The 20,044-nt window shown below is 44.6% G+C and overlaps 1 protein-coding gene across 1 annotated transcript in view; it reads right to left on the bottom strand.

Moving 5' to 3' along the window:
• The window catches only part of PRPF6 (pre-mRNA processing factor 6), a 34,120-nt gene extending 15,690 nt beyond the window's left edge, over nucleotides 1-18,430 (bottom strand). The window contains exons 1-10 of the mRNA XM_083447285.1: nucleotides 17,839-18,430; nucleotides 15,656-15,824; nucleotides 15,355-15,473; nucleotides 15,074-15,152; nucleotides 14,558-14,734; nucleotides 12,641-12,796; nucleotides 11,806-11,900; nucleotides 10,040-10,196; nucleotides 7,023-7,185; nucleotides 1,082-1,200 (exon numbers count right to left, since the gene is read on the bottom strand). Of these exons, the coding sequence (XP_083303411.1) occupies nucleotides 1,082-1,200; nucleotides 7,023-7,185; nucleotides 10,040-10,196; nucleotides 11,806-11,900; nucleotides 12,641-12,796; nucleotides 14,558-14,734; nucleotides 15,074-15,152; nucleotides 15,355-15,473; nucleotides 15,656-15,824; nucleotides 17,839-18,059 (1,455 nt within the window). The 5' untranslated portion in view covers nucleotides 18,060-18,430. The remainder of the gene's footprint in view (nucleotides 1-1,081; nucleotides 1,201-7,022; nucleotides 7,186-10,039; nucleotides 10,197-11,805; nucleotides 11,901-12,640; nucleotides 12,797-14,557; nucleotides 14,735-15,073; nucleotides 15,153-15,354; nucleotides 15,474-15,655; nucleotides 15,825-17,838) is intronic.
• Between the last annotated feature and the right edge of the window lie 1,614 nt (nucleotides 18,431-20,044).

The raw sequence follows: 20,044 nt of genomic DNA, 5'->3' as shown, positions 1-20,044 counted from the left end.
TCTCACATAACATCTCAAGGATAGGAAGAGAAATATAAAAACCCATCAAACACTCAACTACCAGAACGTAACTAATTTGGTGTTTTGCTACATTCCGCTGCCATAACCAATGCTTGCTAAGCAGCTTCAAACCCTGGTTGGAGTTACTGTGAGTAACCCTGGTGCTGACACGATACTTAACCAGAGCCAAGGCCTGCAGGGGAATTTGCACTAGAAAACGAAAACACAGGAGGAAGCACAAGCAAAACCAGAGCCTGCTCCACCACTCTTATGGCATGGGTAAGAGATTGCCTGTATTAAGTCTGCAATAGCACAATAAGCGTTTGAAAATTAAGATCTGTTTTAGAAGTTCAGATTTACAGATTACTGCTCATTTAACTTTTTGCAAGAGGATTGTATGACTGAAGCACATTCGGGGGGGGGGGCTGCAGCAATAAAACTACTAGCACATCTGCAAAGCTAAGCAGGGTCTGGTATGGTTTCGAATCGGATGGGGGAAACCGCGTGTTAACATTCCGGCATTGCAGGGGGTTAGACTAGAAGGCCCTTCCAAGTCTCTAATTCTATGATTCTGTTATTCCTCCTCCCTCTGCTCCCCTATGCCTGCCCAGTGGGTTGCATTTTACATTCGAAATGAGATCCATACAGATGAGAAATCGCTAAGATTACACTTGTGTTATTAGAGGCTTCGACTGGATTTTAATGATGCAGCATAGCCGAACTGAAGCATGCGCACTCATTATCTGAGAGTGGTAAAATAGGATGGGATAATTTTGATGGGAGTGAATTAAACTTGCAGTGGTAGCAAAAAAGAACTCTTCCCAGTAGCCATGGAAGTTGATCTCCCATCCAGTTCTCAGATGAATTTGAGAGATGGGGGAAACCTATCTTTGTCCTTCCCACTGCTAAACTGGGGAGTGGCAAGCAACAAACAAACCCCAGTTCATTTTCATTTGGGGGCCACTGTCTTCCCCGCCCTCAAATTCCACAGTTGTCATCTGAGATTTTTCATCCCAGTCTTATTACAAGACCACCCAGAGCACAGTCTGAAGCGGTGAAAGGGAGGGATTTGCCAGCTTACTTCCACGCTGGTGGGGCAGCATTCCACAGCTCGGCTGAGCATTATCCTGGCATCCTCAGGCTCTTCCAGCTCCACAGCTGCTTTCCACAAGCGGACAGAGTTTGGAACATGCTCCAGTGCTAGAAAATAGTAAAAGGAAAACGAAAGATCAGTTAGGTTGAAGGAGTCTTATCCAGAGTAGGCTGATGACCTGGAAACGATCACTAGAGCATTGCTTGCAGATTCACCACAAGGGGCAAAACCTCTGAAGAGTGCAGGTGAATTGCCAGTGATGACTAAAATCAAAACTGTCAGTGGCATACTAGATTTGGGAAGTGGGAATGTGCTGTCCTAAAAAAAGGGTTACTTGCCCTAACGGGGAGGAAAAATTATTTAGCTTCTATTTCTTCTGTAGCTTTGACGTTTTCTAAAATTCCATCTCCAGCTTTCTTACATTTAGACGGCAAAGTTATTATAGAATCAAATAGTGCAAGAGGCAGATTTGAATGACAGCTCAACTGTTAACCTTAGCAAGCATAATCTGAGGCTTCTTTTTCTTGCAAAAACCTCAAGTCTTAACCTAATAATTCTGCAGAGGCTTCCTCTGTGACCAAATGAATACTTAAATCTCTTGTCTCCCTTACTTTTCTTTTTGGCCTTAATATCATGCTTGAGGAAGAAGTTCTGTACAACTTGAAACGCTCAACAGCACATTGTGAATTTGGGCTGGTTCTAATAAAAGGCATTATTCCCCCCCCCCTCACTTCCTGTTTGGAACATTTCTCTAAATGGACCCACACAACTAGCTGCTTTGCTTTTCAAAATAGTTGCGGGCAGTTTTAAAGGACACTCTTCCAAAAAGCAATCAATACCGTGCCCCTAAAACAGATTGTTTTGGAAAAGTTTTCTTAAAATGCTAAGGCCTGGCTTTAATAAAGAAAAAGCTGCTGAGCCCAAGGATGATTTTCTTCAGCAACCCAGGGCAGTGTCTCCCTCTGCTTATGAAAAGAGACTCTAAAAAGGCAATTTAACCAAGCGCCTTTTCAGCAGACCTGCAGAACAGCATTAGAAACTAAGAGATGAAAGCTAAGAGCTAAATGGCAGCTTAAACCTAGGTTATGGGCGCAACAACAGAACATCTAGGCACACTTTTTATAACAAGAATACAAAGCTGAAAATGAATGAACTGCAACTAAAGTATTATGTTCATTTGTCACACAGAGTAGTCCTTCCCCTGCCCACCCCCTCTAAACACTTTTAAGAGAGTCTCTTCTCCAGTCTTCAGAAAGAAGCTGGAAGTGGGGAAGCAGAAAAAGGTCCTCCTTTCCTTCCACTCTGCAGTTTTAATCTGAAATCTTAGGCGCAGCACTAAGAGCTCAGAAACTGCTTGTGCTATTGAAATTCCCTGTCGCAAAATGCGCCTAGAACAATGGGAGTTTCAAACACTACTGCAGAACCTCATGTCCAAGGTGGCAGCAGAAAGAGTCCTCTTTCTTCCTGCATGTGGATAACCTAGAAAACTGAATGAAACGATTTTATGGGCATAATCCCAATCTGCCTGAACGGGGTTTCCACCCTTTTGCTTGCCTCGGTGAATGTGCTATCACATCCGGGGAGCAGGATAAATAGCAATGCTTCCCTCCACCCATGGAACTCCTGGTGGGGTGGGGGAAAAGAGAAAGAAAACCGTCCCCAGAATTCCCTGTCAATCCCCGCTCACCACCACCCAGCTCGTAAGGCTGGGAAGAAGGCTGGCGGGAGTGATTTGCCTCTTGTATCGTCATGATGTCCTGGGCACCTTAACTATAAAACAATCAAGCCAGAACACTCCTTCCCACCAATTGCTGCTGAGCACTTCAGCTGTGTAGGCAGAACCAGGTCTTGACAAACAAAGCCAGACAAAAAAAATCACAAGACCTTTCAACTTCCACAAATCTGTATCTTCTTCATGGAAAATGATATACTCTGTGTAACAACATAGTACACATTTTAGTTGTGGGAGGGGGGAGTGGCTCCATGTCTCCCCTTGCCCTCCTACCATGATGTTTAGCAATGCATACAAACACATGGGACAACCGTAACCTCTCTTGCTCCAAGAAACAGAACTCATTGAAGCAAGTTGAGGCAGGGAAACTTTCAAAACGAAGATGTCTCATCACACTTTTTTACATTGCTGAATGTAGAGAGGGGAGAGAAAGAGACAAGGGGCTGCCATCGACAGCAGCAGTCACTAACTCATGTCACTACAGCCCCATGAGACACCGGATGCAACTCTGAATGCAGAGGCATGGATGCATTAATTACACTAATGGTGGCGATGGATGCATTGTTAATTATGCATGGTGGGGGAAGTATGGCCCACAACTTGGATTATTACCTATTAATTGCCCAACCCTTCCTCAAAAGAAATTCAGGGTGGCATAAATAGGACGGTTATCGTATCAACCACCCTGTGAGATAGTTATGGGCAGAGAAAAAGCACCGAGTGAGCTTACTGGTTGAACAAGTACTTGGATCAAGGGGTCTTTAGTTTAAGCCAATACTAATTTCGCAAATTAGATGTCGATCCTTAGAATCCAAAAACTCTCCTTTCCCAGGAAGGAAAGACAACCAGAAGCTGGGAAGAAAGGCTGGTTAACTAGGGGAATTTGACTCTGCTGAGCCTCACGGTGAGACAATATGGAAAGATCAAGTCCAGCTGGTCAGACCAGCAAACAGGCCTAATCTAGCAGCTTTTATGGGACTCAAGAGGTATTCCGGTCACCAGATCAAAGAGCTATTGCAAGCTCAAGTCCTTACACTGGACATGCCACTTGCCCCATCCTTGTCTAGGAGGCAGCCAGTTAGATCAGAAAGGTGGAACACAATCCTCTATGCTGAATTCATTTCTGTAGCACCCACGTTAAAAACATCACATGAGAACCACACACCACTTCCAACCACGTGCATCAAGTGTGTACTCTCAAAATGTGTTCCAACTTTGTGCACTCTGCCCCTTCCAGATCACCTGGTTACACGGGGATTGAAGGTGGATGGGGAAAAAGCTGAGCACAATTCAGAGCTAGATCATTTGCTGCTTAACCTTAAAGTAAGACCATTAAAAGAAGAAGAAAATGGGGCACCTTTCATTTTCCTTATAACTGGAGTGTGGTGATATTCTCCCTTTAAGACTAGCATGCGGGTTGTGTGGGAATTTGTTAGAAATGCTAGAATGAGCTTAAACACAGCTGTCTCTCATTAAGGCCTCAATGCCAGTATCGAACGGTAATCACAGACACATGATGGGAGCAGGTGCTGATTTATTTGGGCGGAAAGGGTGAACTCCCATAGTCAGCGTTCCCTTAAAAATGGGATTGGGGTGAGCATAAGCAGTTCTCTGATCATGGAAGGTCAGCGCCTGTTCAGACCTTAGAAGGCATTTTGCCTCAACCTACTAAGATTTATATGTAAGTGTCAGCTAGCTAGATAATATAGTTTTGTTATTTTTTAGCCTTGAGCAGTCTTAATTTGTGTAATTGTTTGAAGCTTTTCCTTTTTACAGACTTTGGCTTTTAATAAAGTTTCTTATTCAGTGGTACCTCGGGTTACATACGCTTCTGGTTACATACGCTTCAGGTTACAGACGCCGTTAACCCAGAAATAGTACCTTGGGTTAAGAACTTTGCTTCAGGATGAGAACAGAAATCGTGCTCCGGTGGCGCGGCGGCAGCAGGAGGCCCCATTAGCTAAAGTGGTCTTCAGGTTAAGAACAGTTTCAGGTTAAGAACGGACCTCCGGAACGAATTAAGTACTTAACCTGAGGTACCACTGTAAGCCTTTACAGAAATTGGTCTTGCTTGGGTTTCTGAACCTCCTGATCTTGACTACGCTTTTCCGAGTGGGTCATTCATCACAACTGGTCTTTCACACATGCGGCAGAAAAAGCCGGGTGAGGAGACAGAAGAGTTGCAAGAGACTTGCAAGTGCCTTGATGCATTAAGAAACAAAACCTTCTCAAAACATCGAGCTGGTGCTGGCTCTTTAATTACACCCACAGGAGCCCGCAAGAGATAATGATTGCATCTTCCTCAGGCTCTGAGGCAGCAAAGGATGCTTCCTGGAAATTTACTGCGACAACATTCTGACTAGTTGGATGTTTGCCGTCCTTCATCATGTTTATAGTCGCAGCAGGGGGTTTTCTCCAAGCACTTCTCTAAATGCTGGATGACAGGCCCTGATGTTCTGAAACACTACCCAGCAGGAACCGGCATGTTCTTGCAGTGAGAGGATTCAATTCCCAAACATCAGGAAGAACGCCTCACATACTGTGGCTTTATCACATATGCCCAGCTAACACAAAATGAATACCCGATCCAGAGACCACCCTTACTACTCTCACCTGCCATCAAGACACAAAGCACCTGCTCTTGAGTAACCCATTGCACGGCTAGGCTGACATTTACATGGCCTAACCAGATGGCCTTTCAGCCACAGGTGAGCACTCCACACGGAGACAAGGTGCCAGTTTTGGGGATAAAAGACGTATATAAGCAGGTCCAGCCCATGTGGCTAAGTCACTTCTAATTTCTCCAAGCCGCTGAAGAGCAGATTACAGAATACAGAAAAGCAGCTTCAAGCAGAAAGTTTAGCATTTCATAAGACTCTGAGAACAATGGAAGCCTAAGGTTCAGCACAATATTTAGGGGGAGTAAAATACAACTTAAGGTTCCCCTCCCCCACTGCCTTTGGGGTGAAAAGTAAGAATTTACTAGTATCCTATGTAAATACGTACTTACATAGTCGAACATTTTCTGGTAGAAAACAGGAGTGTATATGTTAACTAATTACAAAAGTTTGGTCTTTGTATATTCTCCTTTCAAGCGCCTATCTATAACTAGAGGGCTACACGTTCACCCACTATAGTTGCTTCTAGCAAGCTCAATGGAGCAGAAGCAAGCCAGAACCTGGCTCGAGAGCAGTACATGTGAAAAGGATCTAGGAGTCTTGGTTGACCACAAACTTGACATGAGCCAACAGTGTGACGCGGCAGCTAAAAAAGCCAATGCAATTCTGGGCTGCATCAATAGGAGTATAGCATCTAGATCAAGGGAAGTAATAGTGCCACTGTATTCTGCTCTGGTCAGACCTCACCTGGAGTACTGTGTCCAGTTCTGGGCACCACAGTTCAAGAGTCTATGATTCTATGATTCATGCCTTCCAAGTTCCAAGGGGCAGGCAGCACCTTTGGCTTTGGATCCGGGCCGTGCCAAGTAGCAGAGATTAGACACCCCACAACCACCATCATCCTACCACCCTGAAGGGACAAAGATGGTATTGAACCAGGACTATCTGTGGATCCCCAGCTGCAATCATGACAGCTTTTTTTTTAAAAAAAAGACTCTGCGTGTTTATCTTGTTCAATGGGCCATCTAGGTTGTGCGTTATGACTGTCAGTTTCCATCCCTTACTTCCTAGGGGCCTTCTATCAAACCACCGAGACAAAAAAGAGCCGGCAGATGAAAGCACAATGAATTGGGAGAGTCACGTGGCAGCAAAAAAATTAAAGCAAGCATCAGGTGAGCTACCCCAGAGATGGAATTCAAAAGGTACCACAACCAAAAAGGTCCTCTCCCTACCTGGCACCCAATATACTTCCGAAGAACGGAGCAAACAGAGGAGAGCCTCCAGTTAATGGTGACTCGAGCAGAGTTGTGTGGGGTAAAAACAGTCTAACAAGGACCCGGGGCGTAAGTTTTAAAAAGGCAAGTACTTTTCCGTCCAACACTTTTCAAGGTGAACTTGGAAACAGGCCAGGAGTCGAGGCATGTGTTTCAATACAGGCGAGATACAGAGTCGAGGCGTGTGTTTCAATACAGTCCTAGTTAAGAGCCCAGCAGCTGCACCCTGAACTAAATGTAATTTCCAAAGTTGCCTTCAAAGGGAGCACCCTGCAGCACTTCAAAGGCAGCTCTCTCTCTCTCACCTTTCCGAAGGACACGCTTCTTTGCTCGGATGTCTGTCTCCAGCTCTGCTGCTCTGATGTAAATCCGGACTGACTGTGGAAGGTGGCGAACGGCCTGGGCCACCACAGCCTTAGCAGTATCCCCCGGCTGCAAGCGGGCAGCTTCCAACCAGACATCTTCACTCTGTGGAAACCAGGAGAAAGAGACACTGGATTGCAATTTAAGCAACGGATGGAGAAGGTTAGGCTCAAGGTGGGCCTCCAGGCCTCTACCTGGCCTGCGTGACCCTTCCTATGCCTTCTCCCCAAGTCACACTCTTCACTGGCCCTGCTCTGTCTGGACCACCCTAGAGTCTTTTGTCTGGCTGGAACATGTTGTTTACTTGCAATAATGCCTCTTGCTTGCCATTTCTCCAAACTAAGAAGTCCCAAATGCGGCAGGCTTTCTACATAGGGGAGCTGCTGCATCCCCTTGATCATTTCAACGGCCCTTTCCTGAACCTTTTCAAACTGCACGCCACATGTGGTCGCACCACAGATTTGCATAATAGGCAGTACGATATTGGCACATATATTTTTACGCTTTCCCAAAATATTTATATATTTAAAGTGATTTTCTTCAAACTCTTTGGATGAAGAAGAGGGGGGCGGGGGAAAGGCTTCCAAAGCAGCTTACAGCAATCAGTAAAAATTCGGTCCCTGCCTACAGGCTTACAATCTAGAAGTCAGGACACAAAAGGCATGGGGTTGTGCAGGGAGGAGGAAAAAAGCAAACACGGGCGTTTGTTCTTGTCAGTAGCACCAGAGGCCTGTGTGTGCTGGCTCTGACCAATGGAATGAATCTGAAATTCTTTGAAAAGCTAGATTTTGGAAGAAGGATGGAATTATACAGTAAAATATGCACTGGCATAATTCATTCAGGTGGCAGTATTCTAGACTCCCTGATCGTAACATTCTGTACTGGCAGTTTTATTTTCAATTCCACTTATCCCTAGCATGGATTTGCCCTTTCCACTGCCGTCGCACATTGGGTCCACATCTTCATCAAACTAAACAAGACCACAATAATTTGCAGAGTTCTCTTTCATGCCCTCCAACCCCCATCTTTTCCCGTCCTGAACCAAGGACAAGGAATCTATGGCCCTCTATATATTGCTGGACTCCCAACTCCCATCAGCCCACGCAGCATGGCCAGTGGCCAGGGCTGATGGGACCTGGCGCTCCAACAACATCTGGAAGGCTACAGCTTGCCTACCCCTGCCATAATCCGAATAGCCCCAAACACATTTTGCCTTGGTCATCCTTGGTAGCAGAGCCAGTGCAGAAGGTGGCACAAAGTGGAGGAAAGCAGAAAGTAAAGATGTGTCAAGCAGAGCAAAATATTGAATAAGGAGAAAGGAGAATGAGGGCCCAGAAAGCAGGATGGGGAACCTCAAATCACAATGCTTAAGGTGTTTGCCTAATCACCACTGACATTTCCCCAGAGCATGTAAAAGCAGCTGTTAAGTTAGAGCCACAACGCTCCTTTTCCCAAGTGGATTTAAAAAAAAAAAAAAATCGCACCAGATCAGAAGAATCTTTATTTGCATCAGCCACGAGCCATAGCAGTAAAATAAAATGTACTGAAATAGAGATAAAAACTTAACCATACAAAAGAAACATTTTGGAGGTTTACATCAATAATCAAGTAATAGATCTTATTCTAATTGCCCCTGCTAAAATGTTGGCAGTTTTTGCTGGTTATCTTGATCTGCTAGAAGAAAGGACACAGTAGCAATGGTTGAGCGTCCCGACGTGGACAATAGAGGGATAATAACCTAACTCCTCAAATCTTTATAAAGAGTGCAAGCAGAAGCACATGAGACACTGACTCAGAACTGCCAATCTCCACATGGAAATAACCGATTATCCAACGGAATTTTTTTGAAATCAACCCTCAAGTACAGCCGAAGGCAGTGTATTCAATCTTGCTGAAGTGAAAGTGTGTCTGTATTTTGGAACTGTTAAAATTTTGCAAATAGGGTGCCAACGTGTCAAAATGACTAGGTGGGAAATAATTTCCTTACCGTGGCCAAATTATTCTGCTGCTCAGTATGATATAGGCACTGTCTAATTAAATTATTTGCTTTACTGAAGTCCTGTGTTAATAACTGTTGTGGTGATAAACCAGAAAATTAAAGCTTTTGGTTGACAATTCTAGTCCAAGCACTCTCATAACAATCTTGCGGTACTAAGGGTAGTAGACCAGCAAATGGAAAACTTCAATGGAGCAAACCCGCCTGGGAGCTCCCTAGTGCCTCCAATCCTGGTGGGGTGCACTGGCAATGTCAAACAGCTGACAGGGGCTGTCAGTAAGCTCCTATTCCCATTGCCAAGAAGCAACTGGGAGCACACTTCAAGCTCCCCATTCTGCCCCTACAGTTGTGTTTTAACCTAGGTAAAAAAAGGGTAAAGGACTCCTGGATGGGTAAGTCCAGTCAAAGGCGACTCTGGGGTTGTGGCGCTCATCTCGCTTTCAGGCCAAGGGAACCAGCATTTGTCCACAGACAGCTTTACGGGTCATGTGACCAGCATGACTAAGCTGATTTGGCACAACAGAGCACCGTGACAGAAGCCAGAGCGCACGGAAACGCCGTTTACCTTCCCACCGCAGCAGTACCTATTTATCTACTTGCACTGGTATGTTTTCGAACTGCTAGATTGGCAGGAGCTGGGACAGAGCAAGCTCACGCGGGGATTCAAACCGCCAACCTTCCAATCAGCAAGCCCAAGAGACTCGGTGGTCTAGGCCAAAGAACCACCCACGTCCCCCTGTCTTTACCTATGCCATGTCCAATATCACATATGAAATCAGGTGAGGGTCTGGGGGGGGTGTAGCTTGGGGTAAACAGCCTCATGGGCCAAACTAGGCCTACAGTGTTGAAGGGTTCCCACCACCACCTTAAGTCACAGTGATCAAGAGAATTTATTTTGTGTGCAAAGTGACAAGAAACCAGCGCAGGTACATAAGGAGGAGTCCTGGAAAATGGAATGCTCACCTTGGGACACATTTCTGTGCCTTTCATGATAAGGTTCCGTGCTACCTGCAGTTTTCCGGTCACCTCTTCCAAGCGCGCAGAAGCAATCCAGGCTGGTGGGTGGTGAGGGTTTGTCTCCCGCACAGACTTCAGGAGCAAACGTGCTTTCTTGATGTCACTGGCAAGGGGAGAAAATGAACCAAGAATAACTTGGAATGCTTCTAAAGGTAAAGGTAAAGGTACCCCTGCCCGTACGGGCCAGTCTTGACAGACTCTAGGGTTCTGCGCCCATCTCACTCAAGAGGCCGGGGGCCAGCGCTGTCCGGAGACACTTCCGGGTCACGTGGCCACCATGACATCGCTGCTCTGGCGAGCCAGAGCCGCACACGGAAACGCCGTTTACCTTCCCGCTAGTAAGCGGTCCCTATTTATCTACTTGCACCCGGGAGTGCTTTCAAACTGCTAGGTTGGCAGGCGCTGGGACCGAACAACGGGAGCGCACCCCGCCACGGGGATTCGAACCGCCGACCTTTCGATCGGCAGGCCCTAGGCGCTGAGGCTTTTACCCACAGCGCCACCCGCGTCCCTTGGCATGCTTCTACATCACACTAATTCACTGACACTACAGACTTCTCCTGGGTAATAAATGTCATCATATGGCAAAGGTATAAAAGTGGTGAGGACAGAACAGGGCCCACGGTTTGTGGGGAAGGTTACAGGAATGAAGCAAAGGAACAAAGGAAGCGAGCTAGCAAGCAGAGTCTGGAAGATGGTGCAATGGATAGGATATTTTTAAAAATTGCCTGCGAGAACAAAGACAAGGGGCTAGAGGAGAAAGAGGCACGGGTGTGGATTGAAGCAAACTAAGGGAGTGGTATATGTTCACATGTTTTATTATCTACCTGATTTGCCAATCTGTAAGAGTCAAAGATGCTCTCTTGGAGGCAAACCAGGTACAGTGGTGCCTCGCAAGACGAAAAGAATCCGTTCCGCGAGTCTCTTCGTCTAACGGTTTTTTCGTCTTGTGAAGCAACCCTATTAGCGGATTAGCGCTATTAGCGGTTTAGCGGCTATTAAAGGCTTAAGGGATTAGCGGATTAGCTGCTAAAAGGCTATTAGCAGCTTAGTGCCTTAGAAAAAGGGGGTGGGGAGCGGAAAAAAATCGCAGGAACTCGCAAGACATTTCCGTCTTGCGAAGCAAGCCCATAGGAAATTCATTTTGCGAAGCACCTCCAAAACGGAAAACCCTTTCGTCTAGCAGGTTTTCCGTCTTGTGAGGCATTCGTCTTGCGGGGCACCACTGTAGAGGCAACTTGAGAGTGTGCAAGCAGGATCTGCCTATGCGCTGGCACCAACTTCTGGGAAACCTGCACATCCCACTTTAGTCAACTCTGCCCCATAAAGCAATGGCCAAACAGGACCTACGGGACACACACAGTCCTTTGAATCCTTGCTTCTGGAAACAGGATGGGGGGGGGGGGTTGACGTTCTGTCAGGTACCTCCCACCTTAGTGGTTTCTGCATTTTGTGTCACAAACAAAGGCTGGACCCTGAACCATGTGCAGATCACTCAAAGCAAAGGGGCCTTCTTGCACCAAGGGTGGGAACCTATGGCCCTCCCGATGTTGCTGGAGTACAGGTTCCATCACTCCTGATTGTTAGCTATGCTGTCTGGGGCAGATGGGAGCTGTAGTTCAACAACATCCAGCTGGAGGGCCACAGGCTCACCAACCCAGCTCTCGTGACGAGAAAATCTAATAGCCAAATCAGTGCACCCGCTGACTTACTTGATATCTCCACCGTGTGTGGGAATCATAGAATTCAAATCGGTGAGGTAGCCCTTGGGATCCACCACCGTTTGGCCGCTCACAGAGTCAGACACCTGGAGATGTAAACCCAATGATTAACCAACTGCTTGATCGCCATCATCATTTAATTTGTATGGTGTCTTTCCATAGTTAAAACCATGCTCAGGGCGGCTTACAACATGGCAAGATTTACACAATCACAAACATAACAAAAACCACAAACAAATAAAAAGCGTCAAAAAGCACACAACCAAACTGAAACAATTTCTGCATAAATTATAATAAGATCTAAAAACAAAGGTGCAAAAATTAGTATCATTAACAACAACAAAAACCCACACAAAACACTCTAGACAATAACACAGCCCAAGAGGTTTTTCAACAGCTGTTGTAGCTGGAGTCAATCAAGGCCCTGCCCTCCCAAGCCAGGAAGGGAAAAGGCCAGCAAGGCAGGGACCAGGTCTTCCAGGATCCACTGCCAAGATGGTCTCTGGCCTCTTCAGCAGGCCCAGATTTTGTAGCCAGCGTCATTAAAGTTTGTCACTCAAGCCTCACTAACATGCACACAAACAGACTTAAAAGAAACTCAGAAAATAAGATCACTTTGTTGTGCAGAATAGGGAAACGCCCCCTACACTCTTTGTTCCAACAACCCTATATTTGGGGTTGGGGTTGGGGAGAATAACCCTGAAAAATAACCTCTCAATGGCAAGCACTCACTTTTCTGGATGCCAAAGCTGACAGTTCTAAGGCCCAGTTTCGTTCGTCAGGTTCAATAAGCAACAAAAATCCGCTTTGTTCCTTGATGGCTTACCTGGCTGAGTCGCATGTCCATCAAGGTGTTCCTAGCTTGGCCAATCTTCCTCATGTCCAGCTCACCTGTCCCAGGAGTCATCAGCCCAGGTGTCATTCCTCCTGGATAAGGTGTGTTTAAGCCCCCAGGAAAGGGAGTATTCAGCCCACCAAATTGCTGTTTTTTAAAAAAGGAAGGGGCAAAACCAAATAAGTTAAAGTCTCTAGTGCAAAAAAAAAACAACACCCAAGTCTCCACCATAATCTTAGCCATCAGTTTTAGTGGGAGGGGAGGGGACTCTCATCTTTGTGGTAAGTGGGTTGTGTACAGGATTATATACTGCCAGGGCTCACTACAAAATGATGGTCACCAAGGGGAGCAGAAAGCTTTGCTGTCACTGTACAGCAAAGGGCTTTGATCAGGGCTTTAGTTTTCTCACTTGTACTAGAGAAAGTAAAGCAGGACACCAGAACATATCACTGGGGTGAAGGCTGAAACATGACAGAATGTTGGAAACTGGCTTTTTTTTACACAGACATATTTTGCTGCATTAGCAGAAACTAGTCAACTAGCTATATATTAAAGATAATTTGACTGAAGGGTTAGCGAACTTTCTAAGCTTATCCTTGTATATCAGACAGGAAGTTGGAACCATGATATCCACTTAGAAGCAACACTGATTCCACACAAAACCTTCCCACAATCACCCAAGGTGGCTCATTGCTATTTATGGAATGTAATTTATAGAATGTAATTTAAAGAATGTCATAAAAACTCACCATAAGACACATCTAGAAAAGCAGAAACAAACAAAATGGTAAAACTATCTGGGATATGTTCCTACCTCCACACTAGCAAATAGCCTTTCGAAACAGACGAGCAGTATGAAAACAGAGGAACATTGATGAACCTCTTGGGAAAGATCATTCCACAGAACTGGGCCAACAATATGAGGATTTTTTTTCATTCAGGGGAGCATACAAATAAACAATACCCCACCTGAAATCCGAAAAGGTAGGCCTGCAAAAGCTGCAGCACACGATCTTTCTGATCACACTGAGGATTTGAAGGGAAATGGCTCTCCTCCCTTGCCCAACCCCAGACAGTGTCCAGATTAAAATGTTGGATTCACAGGGGTGGATGGAATTAAGAATTCAATGCAAATAATGTCCCTGACCTGCAGCAGCCAATTCCTTTCCATTCCCATCAGCAGAGGAATGTTTATAGGCATTAACTCCAAAGTTGCTCCGACAATTTTTATGCAGTCTGGTGTGACTTTAATGATTACACAAATAATGAGCCATATGATGGAAGAGTATCCACAGTTTACAGCAGAGTCTGCTGTGCATGAAGCACATACAGTGGTACCTTGGGTTAAGTACTTAATTCGTTCCGGAGATCCGTTCTTAACCTGAAGCAGGACTTTAGCTAATGGGGCCTCCCGCTGCCGCTGCGCCGCCGGAGCACGATTTCTGTTCTCATCCTGAAGCAAAGTTCTTAACCCAAGGTACTATTTCTGGGTTAGCGGAGACTGTAACCTGAAGGGTATGTAACCCGAGATACCACTGTATTTTATTTTTCCCCCTTCCCCCTCCCTATAAATTCTAATTGTTATTGAGACAAAATGTTTTTTTACTTATGATCACCAATCTAAACAATAAAACATTACTATACATTATTTCCTATCTGTAATAACTTTGGTATAAACACCTTGTCGCAACTTTGTTAATATACTCGGAAATGTCTGCCCGAGTGCCTATTGTTGTTTTATCTTTTATTTTAATTTTATGTAATTGTTGCATGTCATATGCTCTAATGTAAACAAAGACAGCTCTCAATGCAACCAAGTTAAACAGTTTAAAGATGAAAATGAACAAAAACTATGTTACAAAAGAAACCTCTCTCAGGTGGACCCGTATCCCTCCCCCGCTTTCTCACCGTTTGCCGGGGATCCACGGATGTGTGATTCTCGCCTGACTGCAAGTGCTTTGCAAAGAAACTGTCAGGAACAGGAGTCAGTTTCTCATAACGTGGATTCCTTTGGCGTTTGTTCCTTGCATCACCAACTTCAGGGATACTAAGCCACTCTTCCTCAGTGACCTCAGCTAGTTTTCTCTACAAAAAATGCAGGCAACATAATTACAGTGCCATAGTTGAAATCAGTGTGTCACTGAAATACAGTTTTGATTTCTCCCTCTTTTTCACCCGCAACTTCTTAAAAGTTATTCCTGGTGTGTGAATGAGGAATAGACACTCCAAGTGGTCTGGAGAGTCAGTACCTGAAACCAGGTCTGTCTCCCAAGCTGAAGTCCTATGTTATTCACTGGTCCACTTTGATTTAATAATTGATATCCAACACAAACTACACAAACATTTTTCTGACTCCCCTCCTCCCCAACGTAATTTTCTGATTTCACCTTTGGAGAACACACACACCCATTTTTCTCTCCTTACTTTCAGATCTGAGAACTGCTGCTGAATTTTTGGCCGTTCCATTCGGTACTTTTCAATCTCTTCTTTCTCACGCTGTTCTCTAAAAAATAAAAAAAGCACAGGAGTCAACCATGCAGCCACCCATTCCTATTTCCAAAAGGGAGATAGCAAGTACTTTTAATACTTCAGGACCCCATGTTCAGGCCAAACATATAACCAGAGAAGCAACAGGCAAGGTTCCAGTGCAGAGGCCACAGATACAACCAGCATTTATCTCAATGCTGAAAAAAATCACCTCCTACCTTCTCTCTTTTCTCCTTTCATCCATCCTTTTATCCAAAGCAGCGTAAATCGCATCAGCTTCCTCATCATCTTTTTCATAAGGTCCACTGGAGAACAGACTTCCAGCATATCCATTGAACTGCGAATGACAAAAAGGTAGTGTTAACTGCAAGAACCCTGTTATCCACTAAGCACACCCCACAGAACCACAGCTAGTAAGAGTAGACAGGCTAAAGGGGGGCAATGGTCTGAGCACAATGTAGCTTTATGTGTACATTGCCATTAATGTCCATCAAGACAGTAAGGCCGAAGATGCATCACCTCATCGTAATTGGTGTCGTTCAGATCTTCATCGTCGTCATCCGCAGCCTGGTTTTTCTTCATCTGGTCCCCAACGGTCCTCTTCCCTGGCGGAGCATGGCGGTCATCCACAGGGTCATTTGCATCCCGAGCAGGGCCAATGTCCGAGCGGGTAGTGAAACCTGTAGCACTAGACAGAAGAAAGCAGCCAGTTCAGTATGAGGGAATTCGGACAAGGGACTGGGCACCAGTCCTTCAAATTCAGAAACCCTGCTCCAAGTCCTACCTAAACCCAGGCTTGCAAATAACCCCTCAATTGTAGCAAGGGAGAATAGTCCCTGGATGCTCAGGAAGCAAAACATCTGCAAATTTTAAAAGCTAATCTTTACTTTCCAAGGTTACCAGTGTGCCTTAAATGATATATATATTGATATACACACACACATATATATATATATATATATATATAACTTTTAACACCTTTTTTATCACGCTAGGACATATTTCTTTTTTATATAAAGTTTTTTATTAAGAATTTCAACATAATATATCAAAACATATCATATTCATTATTTTTCTCCCTTTTCCCCCACTCCCCATCAAACCCTGCCTCCCCCCGCAGAGTCTTCCCTCAGCTCCTCTCTGATTTCTCAGCACATGTTATTCTCTGCAAATTATAAAAATCCTTATATTATCTATCTACCATGTTATCAATCAATAAATCTGTGTATGTTTATTCAAAACCTGCCAAGGAGTCCAATTCATTTTGATGTCTTTTTAAAACACTAGGACATCTTTCATGCGCGTACATATACTGAATATAAAACACTGAAGCAGGTCTTCAGTGAGTGTCTAAACCTGCACAATACTGGCACCCATAGAATCACAGAACTGTGGAGTTGGAAGGGACCCTCAAGGGCCATCTAGTCCAACCCCCCCCCCCCCCCCGCTGCAATGCAGGAATCTCAGCTCAAGCATCTATAACAGATGACCATCCTATATTGGCATACCTCTGAATGCCAAATTGCTGGTAGGCTTCCCATGGGCAACTGAGGCAACTTTAAATGCCCAGACTAAGTTTGTTTTTGTTTTTAGAAAACCCAAAGTGTCTGAGACTGAAAATATCCCAAGAAATCTGCTGACTTTTGCTGCTGTAGTGCTTTTCGTTGCAACCAATGTTAACATGTCAGAATAAAAAAATAAATAGATATCCAATATGGATTTTCAAACAAAAACTTATCCAGGGAAGCAGACCTGAGTCACCGTCCTCTGACACAAAGCACATGGCTTTGTTTTTGAACATTTTCCTGCACTGGGGCACAATGGAGTTGGCGGAGTCAGTGTTAAAATAAACTTCCTAGGTTGCAAAACGTATCTGAGCTTTGTGGGGAAAGAGAGGAGACAACAGCCTTCTCTCAAAAGCAGGGTTATAAACGCAAAAAAGTAAAATATACATAAATAGACTTTCCAAAAAATGAAAGGCAAATACATTAGTAGTAGTAACAATAATAATACAGTAATAATAAAGCCACAGAGTGAGTTTATTATTATTATTTATTAAATTTGTATACCGCCCTTCATGCACAGATCTCAGGGCAGTTCACAGCATGTTTTCATTATTTCCTTATCTTTCGTAACTTGCCAATTTTTAAAAATGGGGGGGGGGAGAGTACTATTCAGGGAAGGGTGCCGTTTCCTTTCACAGAATCACAGAGTTGGAAGGGACCCCTGAGGGTCATCTAGTCCAGCCCCCTGCAATGTAGGAATCGGGAGGCAAAAAGAACTCTGCACATGCTCCAGGCGTCGGGCCATTGAAGCCTTTCAAAGGCTAAACAGACACGCCTTGCTCTGAGGAGGAAATCACCCTGCCTATGGGTACAATCGGGGAAGCAAAAAGAAACTCTGCACATGCTCTAGGCGTCGGGCCCTTGAAGCCTTTTAAAGGCCCCACGCAAACACGCGCGCCTTGGTCTGCGGAGAAGGCACTCTGCGTATGGTCAGAGGCACCTTCCACGCGCAACGTGGGCACCTCAGAGCCGAGCAAAGAAACGCTGCAAGGGCGGGGAGGGAAAGGCCTGACCCGAGGAGGGCATACGCGAGGAGGCCTCGAGGAGGCAGCCGGGCCGAGGCCGACCTGCCGCCGCCGCCGCCCCCACTTCCCGGGGCCGCTGCCCAACTCCAGCGCCCGGCCTCGGCCCACTCACCCTCGGCCCAGGCCCGGCACGTAGCCCAGCGGCGCGGGCATCCCCAAGAAGGGCTTCTTCTTCCTGTTCATGGTGCCCGTCAGAGAAGCCGTCAGGCCCGAAGCGCTGCCTCCGCCGCCACCGCCACCCCCGGAGCTCGCCGCGCCGGAGCCCGCCGGAGCCGAGGCCCCGGAGGCCGACGAGGAGGACGACGAAGACGAAGAAGCGGCCGCGGCAGCCATGATGGCGGCTGAGGAGAAGACGCGGCGGGAGGCGAGCGAGAAGAGGGCGGCGAGGAGGCCGGGCCTAGCCGGTCCTGCTCCGCCTCCCTCGCGGAGGGGCGGCCTCAGGTAGGCGGGCTCGCGGCTGCTTCTCCTCAGGCGCCGGGAGCCTCGCTGGGCCTCGGTCGCGTCGGGGAGACTCTGAGGGCGGGAAGGGAGGGAGGCGGCGCCGCTCGGAGAGGGAAGGAGCCGGCGAGGGAAACAGGGCGCCGCCGCTGTTTTTTTATTACTTAATTCATCGTCATTATTATTATTATTATTAGGCGCTTTATTTATTTGTACGCCGCTTTCCCACACACCCGGAAAGTTACCGCGCTCGAAGCAGCAGCGGAAAGGCGCAGTTTTGCTGTCATTGGCGATGGTTGGCATATTTCTATTCTCTTGTTTTGCTTATTTTGTAATATTCATATTGACAGTTACCTTATATTGGTGTTGGTGTTAATTGATATTTTAATGTTTGGCACCTGCGCATTTTATTACAACGACAGCATTTTTATAATGACATGTTGATATTCAATATACGTAGTATAGTAATATAATAATATATGGTTTTATTTTGTTTTGCTTATTTTGTAATATTCATATGGAAATATCCATATTGGTCGATATTGATAGTTATATTGGTGTTGGTCCTAATTGATATTTTAATATTTGGTACCTGCACATTTTATGACAACAGCATTTTTGTAATGATATGTTGATATCCAATATAGCATATTGTTGTTTTATTTTGTTTTGCTTCTTTTTGTAATAATCATATTGAAAGATCCATATTGGTCAATATCGATAGTTATTTATATTGGTGTTGGTGTCAATTAATATTTTAATATTTGGCATTCGCACATTTTATTACAACAGCATTTTTATAATATGTTGATATTCAGTATAGTACTATAATAAAATATTGTCGTTGTTATTGTTTTATTTTTATATGCCACCCCTCTGACTGGGCGGCTCCCAACAGAAAATATCGATAACACAGTAAGTACAGAATCAAACACGGAAAAGCTTTCCTGAACCTTCAGGTGCCTTTTAAAAATCACCTAGCTGTTTATCTCCTTGACATCTGATGCATAAACAGCTAAAAGCAGCTTGCAGCAAAAAAGTGGAAAGCGCACTTTTGTTGTAATTGTGATATTTAGCTTATTTTTTAATTGCTGTTTTGCTTATTGTTTAGTTTGTTAATAGTTTTTATATATTTTATAATTGTTTTATTGTTGATGTGTTAATTGTTTTACATGATTTATGCTGTATTTGTGATGTTGAATGATACAGCGGTATATAAATATTTTTATTGTAGAATTATAAAGTTGCATTTCTCAACACCTGACCTCCCATCTATTTTGAAACCATACCAGGCCCTGCTTAAGCTTTGCAAATGTGTTAGCAATTTTATTGCTGCACCACTAGGAGGAGAGAACACATAAAAATGAATAAATAAGGAAACGAAGAGACTTGATGAACCAATCCATCTTTTAGTCTTATTTTGTTTCCATCAGTTGCAGGGTGGATTTGATTTAAATTACAATTTAAATCCCTAGTCAATAAGACTTGATTTAAATCATTTTTTTCCAGAAAGACTCATTCTTGCTGGTATAATCTTAATATTTACAATCAGATGAAGGTTTCATTTTTGGAATAATAAATTTTCAGAGTAGTTCTTACAGTTATATCAAAAAATACTGATTTGGTCATACTGTTAGAAATACATAGATAATTATGAAATTATTGTTTATATTTGGACAACTTTTCTGCTGTACTTTATTGGAAGGAGAAAAATAATCATTTCCTTAATAACAACTTAAACAATTTATTTAATTTAAACAATAACATTATAGCATACGTATCCATGTTTGTTAACTGATGTGGTTAAACTATTAAAAAAAACAGACTGAGTTTTAGCACACATGAAAAACTTAAAACAAATCCTTATTTCCTGATGAATA

Source organism: Podarcis tiliguerta (genome assembly GCF_965153285.1).
Source record: "Podarcis tiliguerta genome assembly, chromosome: 6".
NCBI lineage: Eukaryota > Metazoa > Chordata > Lepidosauria > Squamata > Lacertidae > Podarcis > Podarcis tiliguerta.
Note: the sequence above shows the minus strand (reverse complement) of the source record. Positions and strands in the feature narration are given on the sequence as shown.